This window comes from Mustela erminea, chromosome 2 (assembly GCF_009829155.1).
Source record: "Mustela erminea isolate mMusErm1 chromosome 2, mMusErm1.Pri, whole genome shotgun sequence".
NCBI lineage: Eukaryota > Metazoa > Chordata > Mammalia > Carnivora > Mustelidae > Mustela > Mustela erminea.
The window spans coordinates 117578725-117594287 of NC_045615.1; the positions used below are offsets into that span (position 1 = coordinate 117578725).

The 15563-nt window shown below is 37.8% G+C and overlaps 1 protein-coding gene across 5 annotated transcripts in view; it reads left to right on the forward strand.

Moving 5' to 3' along the window:
• Nucleotides 1–14923, forward strand: part of ANAPC4 (anaphase promoting complex subunit 4) — a 45407-nt gene extending 30484 nt beyond the window's left edge. For 3 of the 5 annotated variants that reach the window (XM_032334012.1, XM_032334011.1, XM_032334015.1), the window contains 14 exons: nucleotides 899–954; nucleotides 2954–3000; nucleotides 4249–4305; nucleotides 4657–4713; nucleotides 5542–5622; nucleotides 6694–6787; nucleotides 10243–10340; nucleotides 10954–11015; nucleotides 11094–11132; nucleotides 11232–11333; nucleotides 12127–12201; nucleotides 13083–13256; nucleotides 13941–14064; nucleotides 14573–14923. In XM_032334012.1, coding sequence (XP_032189903.1) covers nucleotides 899–954; nucleotides 2954–3000; nucleotides 4249–4305; nucleotides 4657–4713; nucleotides 5542–5622; nucleotides 6694–6787; nucleotides 10243–10340; nucleotides 10954–11015; nucleotides 11094–11132; nucleotides 11232–11333; nucleotides 12127–12201; nucleotides 13083–13256; nucleotides 13941–14064; nucleotides 14573–14797 — 1291 coding nt within the window. In that variant the 3' untranslated portion in view covers nucleotides 14798–14923. The remainder of the gene's footprint in view (nucleotides 1–898; nucleotides 955–2953; nucleotides 3001–4248; nucleotides 4306–4656; nucleotides 4714–5541; nucleotides 5623–6693; nucleotides 6788–10242; nucleotides 10341–10953; nucleotides 11016–11093; nucleotides 11133–11231; nucleotides 11334–12126; nucleotides 12202–13082; nucleotides 13257–13940; nucleotides 14065–14572) is intronic. The other 2 variants (XM_032334013.1, XM_032334016.1) reach the window with 2 other exon arrangements.
• Nucleotides 14924–15563: the final 640 nt, after the last annotated feature.

The following is a 15563-nucleotide window of genomic DNA, read 5'->3' on the forward strand; positions in this document are numbered from 1 at the left end:
CCTGTCCATATTTAAAGATAGTTTCATCGAAATGAACGTGACTTCCACTTTTAATACTTAAATTTGGGGAGTCCATTTCTGTAAGGCTCAAGGAAATTCAGTTTTTTTTTTCTTTTAAAGATTTTATTTATTTATTTGACAAAGAGAGATCACAAGTAGGCAGAGAAGCAGGCAGAGAGAGAGAGAGAGAGAGAGAGAGGAGGAGGAGGCAGGCTCCCTGCTGAGCAGAGAGCCTCATGCAGGGCTCGATCTCAGGACCCTGAGATCATGACCTGAGCCGAAGGTAGAGGCTTAACCCACTGAGCCACCCAGGGGCCCTGGAAATTCAGTTTTTGAGATCAGCTACTATAAGCATCAAAAATCAACTTCCAAAAATAATGTCCACTGATAGCAGAGATAGTGACATAGTACAAATTTATAATCTGGTTTTCTGTTGGCGTTGATGTTTTTTCTTCTTACTGACCAGTATTTTTTTTAACTGAGAAAAATGCTGAAAATGGTTTTTTGCCGACTTCTTTTGTTTTCAAAGTTGAAAAAGGATTTCATACTTTACTGAATGGTGGGAAAGACCATTACACAGTTTGTGGCAAGACTGTTATAACCAGTTAGAATCTGAGTCATTTGCTTTATTTTTGAGAAGAATCAGGACTTGCTCTTCTGAAGCTTTATTTTTAGATATGTTTTTGATTTGTAAAATCAAAGGTTTAAATGTCCTTCAGACAGGATAAAAGAGAATGGTAAAGATGATTATATCCCAGAACAATTGAACGATGATATATGAACCACACATTATAATTTTATTTCTGATTTCTTTTATTTTTATCTTTTCAGAGTTATAGATAGTATGAAAAACCTCAAAGCATTTTTTCACTGATTTCTTTTATTTTTGTCTTTTCAGAGTTATAGATAGTAGTATGAAAAACTTCAAAGCATTTTTTCGCTGGCTTTATGTGGGTAAGTTGGTCGAATGAAGGATTCTTGTTACCTTAACCCTTCTTTAAAAACTGTGGGTGTATCAATTTAGAATATTTCAGTTATTCTGGTAAAATTTTGAGTAACTGTAGGAGTAGAGCTCTTTTACCCTTCATGGGTGTCAGTGTTTTCAACACACAGCCCGCCTTCCTCCCTCCATACCACCAGCCCCTAATTTTAGATTTATTAAAATCTAAAATAAATAAATTAGTTGAAATTATGTAAGTTACGTGTTCAGTTTTTTAGTGACGTTATGCACATTTGAAGTCCTCCGTAGCCACACACTGTCAGTGCCTGCCACATTGAACAGCACCAAACAAGAAGTTTCTAGCATCCTTTCCATCAGACACTAGTGCCCTAGCTAAGCTGAATGCAGACCACTCATTGCCTTTCTTTGTTCTACATAGCGTCTTTTCATTTGTAGGTAGTTAACCAGGATTAACTGACTTCATAGTCCATGTTCTCATACTTACTCTGCAGCATGTGCGTATTTTATGTAGGTCCATTTGAACTATTTTTGTGATCCCCCCCTTAATATCATTGAAATAATCCAGCATGCATTGCCTTCCAACACAGGCAAAAATTTGATTATAAATAAGATTTATTCCTCATTTGTTAAAATTCTAAAGAGTAAATAAAATAGAAGTTAAATTATCTGTAATGTGCTCACATCTTTTAACAAATGTCCAGATCTTCAATTCTGGTATCTTACAAACAAACTTTATATTTGTCAGCCTAATGTAATTGCTTGTGGTAAAAAAAGAATGGGATCCACAGATGTTGGCATTTAAAATTTTTTTTTTTTTCTCCTCAAAACCGTACCAGTGCTAGCCAGAATGGGGAGCCAGAGTGTTCATCAGGCCAGCCTGTTTAATATCGGAAATGCTGATTAGAATAAATTACAATATTAAAACTCAATGAGATCTTCGAAATAATTTTCTTTTACAGAAGAGGTTTGGTTTTACTTGTAATTACTGGAGTAGTTGAGGCAGTTTATATTCTGCTGCATGTCCTAACTCTAATGAGAAGCCTGATTAGGAGAGAAATGAATTACTGCTCAATCCTTATCATTAGAGCAGGGCAGCAGAAAGCACGCTGGATGGGAGAACCCGAGACCTCATTATAATCCTGGCTCTGTCACTTGTTAGTGGTGTCGCCTGGGTTTGCTTCTTTGGAAAATGTAGCCTCCATGAAGGCAGGAACTTCTTTTGTACTGCTATATCCCCAGCACCCATAGTATGCTCAGTGAGTACTTTTTGGATGAATAAATGAATGAATGAGTGCACTAGATCATGGCTTGTTTTTCAGATAATTTAGAAGTCTGAACTAATGAAGAACGGTTTCTAAAGTAATCCATGTTTGCAGAATCACATCCAGCATGCTTATTCCTGACCGAATGCAATTATGAGGGATATTCAAACAGTGCAAAAACACATGCAGCATTCCCCTTGACTTAGGTGGACATAATATAAAAATACAGCCATCAGAGAGGACAAAAAGAATTGGCTGCAGATATTAGAGAGTCTGTAAATACACGTATATTTAAGTGTATGTATGTACACAAAAGTCTTAGTGCAAATATCTTTGTGTAGCAAAAGACCCAAGGGAGAGTAACATGTTTGTTTGGTATTCTAAAGCTTTTGAAGGACCAAATTGTTTGCAGATTTTAAGAGAAGAAATGCCATATATTAGGAGAGGAGTGAATCTGGTCTGTGCACGTCATTGAGTTGACGTAGAAAATAAAAAATAATAGTTTAGGATTGTTAGACCAGCCTTTTTGAACCTGAAAATACAAGTCAAATTTACAGTCTTCACACTTCAGTTTTTAAAAGGAAAATAAGTTTTCCTTGGTGAAAAGATTTCGTTGGTTGAATATTGAAGATTTAGTCCAATGAAACACATTTAGTCTTTGAAATGTATCTATATTAAAGTTAGGTTTGTACCTTTCCTTTAAAGATAGTTTTTTGATTTCTGTTTCCAGCAATGTTGAGAATGACAGAAGACCATGTGCTTCCAGAGCTGAATAAGGTAGTATGTGGTAGTACGTTTTCCAGTGTGTTAACTGCTGCTCTGACTGAGCTCAGCTTGGCTGCTTGGCTCAGTATTCATACACCACTGCTAGTTGACAAGGTGTCAGGCTGTAGACCCTAAATGCAGCTTCGTAATTGAGTTTTTTTTTTCCTTTAAGAAATTTTATTTTTTCATCTCACAAAATACCTTTACTATGGTTATCTAATTTTATAATTTTCATGTTTATATAAGATTTTGTAATCTGTATTATGTAAGGTGCTTGTATTCTTTACCTTCCTTAAGTTTTGAATGCATTTTTATTTCCTTGGATATCTGGTACTTTAAATATTAGTCCCAATGCTGATGTCTGGTAAACAGTAGTTTCCCTGATAACAAGGATTGTGACAGTGGCATTGGAATTTCCTTTAAGTAAGAACTTTCAGACTAGGGCAATATTCCCACCTGATTTCTGTGGTCACTCATCCTCACCCCTACCCACACTCTGGTTCAGATAGATGAGGTAATCTGGGGCCTGTGAAAATGGAGAGAGAGTATTAGAATTAGCTCCAGTGGACTGGATGAATAAGGGATCGCCATTCTGAGACTTTTACAAGAAGCACATCTTTTGTGCTGTGGATGACTGGCCTCACAAACCAGGGAGGTTCACGTTAGCTGTTTCACTGAGACCACTCTTTTGTTTGGGGAAGTAAAATGTGTCTGTTAATGGGGGAGACCCCTGGGTGTAATCCCCAGGTATAATTCTGTGGGGACTGAAGAACTGGGGTGGGGTGAATGCAGGGTCACTGCAAGAAGCAGAGACCAACTGCTAAGCAAGTATCACTGTTGAGTTGTAGGTCCTCACTCAAGTCAAGGTGACTTCTCTGGACGTAGTCTCTTCTTCCAGAGCAGGGACCCTGTACACAGTCTTATTAGCACAAGGCCTAAAATAATAAACAACTTCAGGCCATAAGGAATTCTGTAGCTCTTGGATTAGCTGTAGCTCTTGGATTAGCTGATTGGAAAAAGGGGTTTAAAATGTTTAATTACATGCTTGTCAAAGCTTCAAGATTTCATATTTTCACAGTTGCATAATCTTTTGGATTTCTATTGATGTTTCTTTGAAGGAACTTTGCCTCTTTGTATCATGGCTTTTAGTAGACAGTAAAAAAAAAAAGTCACATTTATTATTACATAATATAAGATCTTTTGGGAAGCTTTCTTTTTCCTTGATTTGTTTTTCCTTTTGTTCCTTTTTGATTTTGATAGATGACTCAGAAAGATATCACATTTGTTGCTGAATTTCTTACTGAACATTTCAATGAGGTATGAAAGTGTTATTTCTATAATGCTGGGATTTTTGTGGTTTTTTTTGAAAGAGTTAAACAGTTGCCATAAACCTGGGTAATGGTGAGAAGTAATCACATTTAATCCAATTTAATTGACATTTTTAGCAGCTGTGCTTTTTAAACTATTGAACTAATTAATGGCAATACTTATTTTAGAGCCTTTATAAATCCAACTTTTGTTTGGATGTGTGTCATACAATCCCTAGAAGAAGAAGATAACTGCCACTAACGGCTCTCTTAAAAAATAAACGTTTTCATTAAGCTTAAGAATTTTTTTTTTTCTTTCTCTTCTGTGAGTTAAGAGCTAAACTATGCTTATTCTTTCTAGGCTCCAGACCTTTATAATCGAAAAGGAAAATACTTCAATGTTGAAAAAGTTGGTCAGGTATGGGCATTTGATTGAATGTGGATATTACTTTTTTTTAGAAATTATTAAAACTAATGCTAAAACTTTAGCAGTGTTAGTCTTTATTATCCAAAGTTTCTGGAAAATAATACAGTGCTAGCTTACACAGCAGCCCTTTTCTTTTAGTAAAGTAACGAAAAAGGAGCAGTTTTTAAACTTTTGGTCTCAGAACTTGTTTATATTCTTAATAACTATTGAAGACTCTGAAGAGTTTTGCTAATATAGGTTATATTTATCAATGGGAGATGTTAGTAGGCATTAGAAATATAACAGAATACAAAATTATTTAAAAGTAACAGCAATTCCACTTAACTGTTACATGTTATAGAAATATTTATAATAAAAATGACTATATTTTTTTAAACAGTTTAGTGAAGAGTGACATTGTTTTGTAGTTTTGCAAATCTCTGCTGTCTGCCTTAATAGAAGACAGCTTCTCATAGCTGCTGCTTCGTCTCCCATGTTGGGTTTTTATGTTTAATGTATGTAAAGAAAATCTGGCCTCACATAGGTTTTAGAAAGGGAGAAGTATTGTAATGGCTGTTTCCGATAATTGTGGATGTTATTTGATATTATACCGAGTCTTGATAAGAGATAGTATCTTAAGGTTAGCTTTAATATGGAATCTAAAATTGCATCAGTGAACTTTTCATACTCTGATACATTAAAATCCATTCATCTGTCTTATGCTTTGAATGGATCTTTTACCTGTGTATGATTTTGTAGTATTATGTATTGGTCATTTGGAAAATACTGGCTCACTGAGTTATGCAGATCTTCTGAATGCTGACATCTTTCCCTATGCAGTATCCAAAAGTCAGATTTAAGAATATCTGCAACAATATCATCAGAAAATCTTCAAGTACCATGGCTGTCAAGTACACAGTGGTAGATATAGATTTTCCAAAATTTTAATTTTTGCTTGAATGTTTAAATTTTATCATTGGCAGCAAATACTGTCAGTTGTTTTGCTTAAAGTGACAGGCTTGCTTTATTTTGAAGAAAATATCTACCAAATACCCACGTACGAATAATCATAGCTTATCTGCCAGTCATTCTTTCAAATAAAAATAGAATTCCATTAACAGCAACAAAGTGCCTGGCTTACCCCACAACTACAACAATTTCTTAAATGTTTTTCCTCATGGTCACCATTGTACTTTGGTATTGGCCAAAGTGCTTTATGTTTACTTCTCAACTTTGTCACAGAGAACAGTAAAAAGATTTGTACCCCAGGTTTGAGATTTAATAAAATTAATTATTTTAATAGCTTCATTAAATAAGTGAAACTGTCAGTATGTAACAAAAAGGAATACAGTGCCCACTAGTGTGGCTTAAGACCACCACCTTGCCTCCCGGCGTCAGTTTTCCCCACCTGCGCTTTTGACCCTTAGTGCAGATGTCAACAGAGTTGAAAGGGCAAATAACATTTCAACATTATAAAAATAGTATAATGAAATCTAGAAATACTTAAAAAAAAAAAAAGATAAATAAAAATAGTGTTGACTGCATGGATCCTTGAAGCATCTTTAGGGCTCCAGGGGGTCTGTCGACCACACTTTGAGGACTACTATCCTAGAGTAGATTGACAAGTTGATACTTTTAAAATTAATGTATAACATAGGTGCGGATGCACGATCTCTCTCTCTCGCTCACACACACACACACATACACACACACAAGATTAAAATGTCCTTCATTGAAAATGGAACACAAAATTTAAACTCTGTGTGTCGTCTCTGTATCCATAGCATTCTGATCTTCCAGAAGTTTGCAGTTTGCCAAGTGGCTCGGCATTTAGTGAATTTTGGTCACTTCACTTGGAATAATAGCCGTGCAATTTCAGAGCACTTGTCAGTAAAACAATCACTTTTAAAATAGAATAATGCTAACAATAAGTCTTTGAAGCCTCCTCCTTTGTTTATGACATTTAAAATTTTGATTTGGTATTAATTCTAGTACTTGAAAGATGAAGATGATGATCTCGTGTCACCACCTAACACAGAAGGAAACCAGTGGTATGATTTTCTTCAAAATAGCAACCACCTTAAAGGTATTTAATGAACTTTGTGGATTTGGGCCATGTTTATACTTGCTTTGAGACCAGTTTATTAACTAGGAGTGTTGCTGGACAATTACTGAATATTTATTTCAGGTCTTTAGATCAGTTGTGCCTATTGTTTTTGATTAGAGAAACAGCAAAATAAATAGTATATGACTTTACCGTGATAGAAAACAGTCCGAAATTAACTGTGATAGGGTAAGATTGTTTATTCTCAGATACTCTTGTCTGTTTTGTACCCTGTGAAAAAAATAGGATATTAGGAAGAAAATTCCACAGCCTGCTAGTGAGAGAAGTCTTTTGCTGATTCCCATTTGTGAACTCTGAAAGCATAGTGATGCTTAACTATTCTCCTGAGATTGTAGGTTTTTTTGTGTACTTGTGCTTTTCATTCTCTAGGATCTTGAAATGTTGGTATAGTAAAATGATGCAACATTATTCAGGATGCAACACAAAATAGCAACCACTAAATATATCAGAACTTCAGTATTTTAGATGCAGATATTTTGGGAGCAGTATTTCTTTGCCTGCCTCACAGAGTAATTTGATCATAGCCTGTCATTTCTTAGGTCATTAGGGTAATAGCCCCCAGCATGTAGTTCTTTCCTTCATGCCCCCAGGAACCTAGGCACCTGTTATCCCCATTTCTTAATAACGAAGCTGAAGATCAGAGAAGGCCCAAATCACACAAGCTGGTACGTGATGAAGCTAGGTGTCTGCTGACCTCAAAGCCCGAGTTTTTAACTCGACTCAGTGGTGACCTCTGCCACTCTTCTCTGGTTTCTGTTTATCTGAATGAATGAGGATGGATGGGAGAAGGAGAGAATTCTCTGAAGCCCAAAACTTCACTTGTTGCCCTTTTATTTTAACCTTAGAAGTTTAAATTCTTTTTCAGAGCAGCACATTTTGTATTTCTCGAGATCTATTGATTCAGTTAGTTATTGAAAGGAGGGAGAATAAAGGTACAGCTGACTCAGCTCATTGCTGTTTAATCAGGATGCATCCCCAGCCTGAGGAGGGCTCGTGGCAGTGTGCCAAGAGTGGTGGCACCAGTGCCCTGTCTGAGAGTGGGCTAATACTGGTCCTGGGAACTTGGGTGGGCTAAAAATGGGCCCTACCCTCTTTTTCCTCACATCTATGGCTGAACAGGAAGGCCTAATCTTAGCTAGGAGCATGACGTTTAACCAAGATAACACCTCGTATTATTAACTTCATCTCAAGGTTTTGCTAGTATATGAATTGGGGCAAGTTCATTAATTATCGTTTCTTAGTCTAGTGTGAAGAAATACTCTCATTATGGAACTGTTTCTGGTTTTTGTCTTTTTTTGTAAGCTTTATTTATTAGAGTATGTGGTGGGGAGGGATGGAGCAAGAGGGAGAGAGAATCTCAGACAGACTCGGGGCTGACCATGAAGCCCAACAGAGCTCAGTCCCATGACCCTGAGCTCAAGACCTGAGCCAAAACCAAGACTTGGATGCCCAATTGACTGTGTCACCCAGACGCCACATTGTTATGGAACTGTTAAGAAAACTGTTATGAAAACTGTTAAGAAAACTTTTGTGAAACTTCTTTCTAGCACTTTGCAAAAATCATGTGCTCAATATTTGCTACATGTACTTTCTCAGGGTACATGAGGGAGTGCTGGGGCTGTAGGATGGGTGAAAGTCGCTGCTCTGAGCTTCGGGGGTTGGAATCTGCTCTGCGACTTCTTGTGATGTGGCTGAGGGCAGACTGTCTAACCTCTCTGCCCGTTTTCTCATCAGTAAAATGAGGGCAGTAGTGGTGCCTCCCTCAAAACACCATTGTGAGGATTCTGTAAATGCAGGTGGAGCGCTGGGTGCCCAGTTCATGGCTCCTGAGCAGTAGGGATGCTCTCACGTGAGCTGTGGGTACTCAGAACACTTCTGACACTAAAATGAGAGGGTTTTCCTCCTGAGACCAATTCTGAAACCAACTGTGTGTCCTGTGATTCATTTCTGATGCTGACTCCCCAGACTCCACAGCTTCCATGGCTCAGTCCCACAGGACCGCCTCTGTGGCTTCAGTCCTGAGGATTAGGTCCCCAGGTGGCCTACATTTCTGTCCCCACCCTCCCTCCCTCCCCCTTTCAGGTTGGTTATTTGCTAAAATGGCCCATAAAACCCAAACACTTCACTTCGGTTTACTGCTTTATTATAAAGACACAAGTCAGAACAGCCAAGTGGAAGAGCTGCAGAGTCAGGGTGTGGAGGGAAGGGCTCAGAGCCCCCGCGCCTGCTCTGGGTGTGTCACCCAGCACCCAGAAGCCCTCTGTTCAGGGGTTCTTTATGGGGTTTTCATTATGCGGGTGGGATTGATTAAGTGATCGATGACTGGTGATTGGACTCAAGTCCAGCTCCTCTCCCCACCCTGGTAGATGGGGGATGAGGGCTAGAAAGTCCAGGCTTCTATCAGGGCTTAGTCTCTCTGGTGACCAGTCCTCATTCTGAAACTGTCTAGGGATCTTCCCACAGTTGCATTGTTACACCAAAAGATGTTCCTATCACCCTTATCACTCAGGAAATTCTGAGGGTTTTAGATGCTCTGTGCCAGGAACCAGGGACAAAGATCTGATACCTTTCTCTGCTCCCCAGCATCTCTCACCTGTGGGAAGCTTAAAATGTTAACCTGATTAAAACTCACTTTGTCCAGCATAGCTGGGACATGAGATGCTGGGAGTGAGGGAAGCCTACAGAGCTCAGGAGAAGAGGGTGGGCCTGGAAGTCTGAGGGTTGGATTCAGAGGTGTGAATTCGTTATCATTTTCACCCCAGGCAGATTGCCCAAACCTCCTGGGCCTCATTTTTTAAATCTGTAATTTGAAGAGTGTGATGCTTACTTTGTCCAGCTGTTACAAGCAATAGAAGTAACAGGATGGAATCTCACATAGTCGCTACCCCTGAGTGCTTAATTATGTATTACTCTACTGGTAAAGTAGCCTTTTGCAAAGTAAAGTGCTTATTTACACCGCACTAGTTTCTTGTGTCTTGTTTCTGTTTTCAGTATTATACTTTTCGAAAACAATACTGGACTGCTGTTGTCAGCCCGTTGTGGCAAAGAGTAGAGAATGAACTCTATTTTATTGTGTCTTGTGGTTCCCAGATCACCCCTTCCTTCCTATACCCAGCAGAAGCAAACTGTCAGATTTGGGTAGGGGAAAATAGAATAAAGAGTACAGAGCTGCTAGGCCTCGGCCTGCAGTGGGTGCGGCAGGTTTTAGTGGGCCGGCAGCAGGGGATGGTGAAGAAAAGGCAGGAGGCCACAGTCATTCGTGGTGAGGTTGTGTGAGGGGCTAATGAAGCAGCCAGGGAGATTGCCACTGTCAGGTGAGCGGTGCCGGCTGCCTCTGACAGATTATTTTCTCCTAATCATTTGGTTTACTATAACTTTGTGATTTTGTTTTTGTTTCTCTTCTTGTTTGAAACCAGAAAGTCCTTTGCTGTTTCCTTATTATCCTCGAAAATCATTGCATTTTGTGAAAAGGCGGATGGAGAACATTATTGATCTGTGCTTGCAAAAACCAGCAGTAAGTTTGAAAAAGCAATGCTTGCCTTTGTGGAGGAGTGAGAATATCTGCAGTATGGGGTTCACTTATGTAAACGGTCATAGTTACTAAGTATTCACCCTGTGGCTTGTTCACCCTGTGGCTGACAAAAATGGCAGGTTCATTGGGTTCACCCTAACATTTCCTCTACCTGTTAGTTTCTTAAGTATACTAAGAAGTAAACAGATAACAAGGTTATTAGGAGTGTTGGTATCCCTATTATTTTATTTGTTCCTAGAACAAACTTCTTATAAACAGTCTCGGCTAGAGAGCTATCATGTGTCTAGCTTACTGCTGCAGGAGGGAAGTCAGATTCTGTGAGAGAAGGGGATGACGGGCTGGGTGTTCCTAGTCTTCTATGCATACTTCTTTCTGGTGTATTTTTCAGAATTTCTTCTGAATTTCAGAATTTCAGAAATTCTTCAGAATTTCTTTTCCTTGCTGTTAGAACTGTCATTGAAGTTTCTTGTGTGAAAGCTTGCTGATCTAGATGGTTTTTTACTAGACTTGAATAGTGAAGATCAGGTACTTTCTGTAGAGTACTTGTGTGTATGTAAATGCTTTGATTGTACTTTTAAAAATCTATTTTATTTAGGATGTCATTGGAAAATCGATGAATCAAGCAATCTGTATTCCATTATACAGGGATGCTAGAAGGTAATTCTGTTTACTTTTTGGGTGGTAAAATTTAGTGGCCAATTTAATTTTTTCTTACCTTTTTTTCTTTTGTTTTAGTCAGGACTGTACACGCAGATTATTCAAATTTCCTTTTCTGTAAGTGTGTGTTTCTTCTTGTCTCATACGAGCAATACATTTTTGTTCTCTGATGTGATAGCTAAATACCGTGTTTTGACATTAAATTTTTTTCCTTAGGTGGAATAATAAAACCTCAAATCTACATTATCTTCTTTTTACTATTTTAGAAGATTCTCTTTATAAAATGTGCATTTTAAGGAGACATACTGATATTTCCCAGTAAGTATTAATCTAAAGTTGAGATAGAGAGTGAGATTTTATTATTTTTAGTAATAAATGTACCGCTTCCCTCCCTTATATTTTGGGATTCAGTTAGCTACCTTATGAGTTTAGGCTTGCTGGTGCACTGTTCTTAGTCTTACATTTCACATCATTAAGATGATAATGCCAATTCACAAGCTTCATGATCCCTTTTGATTCTAGATTATTAATTTTGTACAGGTATAGTTGTGACTTGTAGGATTTCTTTAGCATTAAGAAAAATACAACAGCGGAACACTCAGGATTATATCTCACGAACTTGAAGCATTTGGAACTGTGGCCTGGGTTCCTTATGGAAAGGAGTTTAGCCTCGGGTTAGGTATGCCTTTCATTAAACAAGAGGCCTGCCTGTAGAGACTTCTTTTGAGAATCTGAAGTAGAAGTTCTAAAAAATAAATCATGTACAGAATACCATTAATATCGCAGATGGTTTTAATCTGAATTTGAAGGAAATGTTTTGAGACCTGAGATGGGCCGAAGAGAAATAATTTGGTTGTTCCCAATTGTCCTTAATTTTATAAGGTATCAGTGACTAAGATTTTAAACAAGTTGCAATTTTGATGTAGGTTTGTCTATCTAGGGGTTTAAATTAATTGTCGGTTTTGCAGAGTGAGCATAATGGTATTTTGGGCCTGGGACTTGGCTGTTTAGATAAATATACTAACACTGACAATCATGTTCTTTCAAGCATTTAGATTATTGGCTATCCAAGTTGTTCCACAGTCTTTTTTCCCCCCCTTCTTTCTTCAAGATCTGTAAGTAATGGACTAATAGCTATTAAATTTGGGAGCTTCACATATGCCACAACTGAAAAAGTGAGACGAAGGTAAATCTTGAATCTTGTTTGAATGAGATTATATACATATACAAATGATATGTGCATATGTTTAATTATAGAAATATGGTCAGATTCAGGTACAGTGATTATGTTACACTTAGGAGGCCTTTGTAACTTGCAGCAGAGTGCACAGGATTGCTTACATAGCTTATACTTCGATTGACTTAACAAGAATAGAACCTTACTTCGCTTCAGGAACTTACATAACAGTGGTTTCCTGTGATAATACTTCTGAGCTCCCCGTCTGTTCAGAAAGCAAGATGGCTTCAGGGGGCATGTGACTGAAGTTGTTGTTACAACCAGCAGTAACATGTGGTGGCCTCATTGTCACTGCTCTGGGATGTTCTTAGAATATAAAAGGGTAACAGTAGCAAAGTCATCCCTGAGGCTGTGGAGTGGACACTCCTCACAGGCCAAACCTTTCCTCACTCTCTTTTCCTTACATAAAAGGAGTTTTTTATGATAATGTCTTTAAAGTTGTTGTGAATTTTCCTCTGTCAATCTTGTTTTTACTTCTCAGTCTAGTTAGCCCTTTTTGTTTAGCCAGTATATCTACAAGGTGCCATTCCTGGAATTTCCACAGCCTTAAGGCCTGACTATTGGTATCAGGAGTTTTCTGAAACTGTGAACCAATCTCACCCTCCCAGATTTTTCTTTTTTCATGGTGACCTGTTTTTTAGGGCCTACTTCTGTTTGTGAATAATCACTGCAATTGGTAACTGATTTTAATGCAAACTGATGATGTATTTTCAGTGTATGAGTATAGAATGTCACTTGGTTTTTGTTGTATTAAATTTTTGCATGGTACCATAATACTTTCTCAGTTGTCCCAGTCATCTATGATGTAACAGAACGTCATTCACTTCTAGCGCCTACAGCTGCTTAGATGCACAGTTCTATGATGATGAGACTGTAACAGTAGTTCTGAAAGACACCGTGGGACGTGAAGGGAGAGATAGGCTTCTGGTCCAGTTGCCATTATCTTCAGTGTATAATAGCGAGGATGCCTCAGAGTATCAGTTCACGGGGGCTTACTCCACAAGGTAACTAACTCATCAGTAAGAAACTCTTGCTGACGAAATAGTTCTGTGCTTTTGAATATGTATTGTACATTGTGGTTCCTTAGGTATGCTAGGCAGTGCTTACGAGGGATAGTAGGAAAATCAGCTGGACAGAAGTACTATTTTTTTTTTTTTAAATACTGGCTTCAACAGCTCTCCTGCCCTTGTGCTTTGCTAATAAATCAAGATTATTTGGTGAAATAAGGTGGGGAATTATTTGGAGTAGCGAATGGGACTTACGTACTGTTTTCAAGGGTAGCTTGAGCCTCAGTTAATAACAGAATTAGTTATTTTAGATTTGCTTCTGTTGGTTTGCTCCCAGTATCAGGACTTCAGTAGTCAGTGGAGTGTACACAGCCAATTCTAGAGATGGCTTTAGTTTTCTTAGATTTAAGTGAGTAGGTCCCTTCTCTAATTAAAAAATTTGTCTGTTTGCTTTCCTTGAGCAGGAATCAGAAACCTTAGTAAGATGCCATTCTAGCTATTTGGAATTGCAGTATTTTCCTAGGATATAGGAAAATGCCTTTTATACAGTGGCTGATAGAATTATTTTGGAATTGGGAATGTTGGTAGAAATCAAACCCATGGTAGATCCTTATATTACCTCCTTGTAAACCAGAGAGAAGATCGCCTTTTCATTTTGGGGTTGGATTTTCCCTTCTCCAGGCTAGATGAACAGTGCAGTGCTATTCCCACACGTACCATGCATTTTGAAAAGCATTGGCGATTACTGGAAAGTATGAAAGCACAGTATGTTGCTGGGAATGGTTTTCGCAAAGTGTCCTGTGTGGTAAGTATTTACAGGTTGTTTACTGACAGTAATGGGAGGAAGTGACTTTGGATCTATAAGGTCCTTTCAGAAAGTGTAAGCATTTCATGGTGTATTGCTTTTATTGATTATGAACATGAACATGTGGCCGTAGCTATGTAGCTTTCTTGTTTTTGAGAAAGTTGACTGAGTAATACAGTATTAGATGTTAAATAAATAAATAAATAAATAATTTTTAAAGTGGTCTTGACACCCAGCCTGGGGCTCAACCTCATGACCCTGGGATCAAGTATCTCATGCATTTGTGACTGAGCCACCAGGCACCCCTTGATTTCAATTATTAGGAAAATTGTCACTATTGTATATAGAGATCCTTTTATAGCAAATGAGGCTAAGTTTAGTGATTTTGTTGTAAATCAATGGGAAATAACTCATACAAAACCATTTTTCAAAATTTTGATTTCTTATATATCATTTATTAGTTCAGTCATGAATTTAAAGATTCTTTATTTGACCTTTTCTTCTCCAGTTAAGCTCAAATCTCCGTCATGTAAGAGTATTTGAAATGGACATAGATGATGAATGGGAGCTTGATGAATCTTCGGATGAAGAGGAGGAAGCCAGTAATAAGCCTGTGAAGATAAAGGAAGAAGTGTTGTCAGAATCAGAGGTTGAGAACCAGCAGGCCAGTGCTGCCGCATCCGCTCCAGAGATAGTCATCAAAGTGGAAAAACTTGACCCTGAGCTGGACTAGCTTGCCCTGATTTTGTATGTCCTCATTATGTCAGGAAGGACATGGGAGATGGGTGAAGATGTTTTGGATCACTTTTAATTTTCTTTGTATAACAAAGAAATAAACCATACATTTTATTTTTCCTTATTCTGCTTCAGCTTCTCTTAGTAGTAGAATCACTATGATAGACTTTCTTTTTGGTGAGATTTCTTTTTAATACTGTGTGCAGAACTCATGTTTAAAGAAAACATAAATTGAATGTGAAGAAAATTTCAGTCTTTTCTGTTAAAAGATAGGTATCAGGAATCATTCCTATATCAAGAAGAAATTACATTTAAGTAGTCATTCATCACTAGAATTTTTGATGCCTTTAGTATTTTAAAAACATAAATACTTATTCCTTTTCCATCTTCCCCCTTCTATTTGATTCTCGGTCTCTAGAATGCTTTCAAAATTATATTTTCAAAATTATACTGCTTTACTGTAATGCTAAATAAGCCAAAAGATGGGTACTGTCTTTATCATCTAAACAGCAAAAACACTGCTTGACACCTACGTAATTACCTTCTCATTTTGTTACTGGATTTGAGCTCTGACTACTTTGAATTGGCAGCGTTTAGATGTGTCTTTTTCCTCTGTTTGGAATTGGCCAAGGACACATGGTGGCTTTGTGTGCAACGTCTTATAAACACAAGAAATGTGGATCAACTAAGCCTAATGTAGCATTAGTGCAAATGAGCTCCTATTGATTTCCTGGAGCTCATTCCTAAAGTTGAGTAGTGTTCTC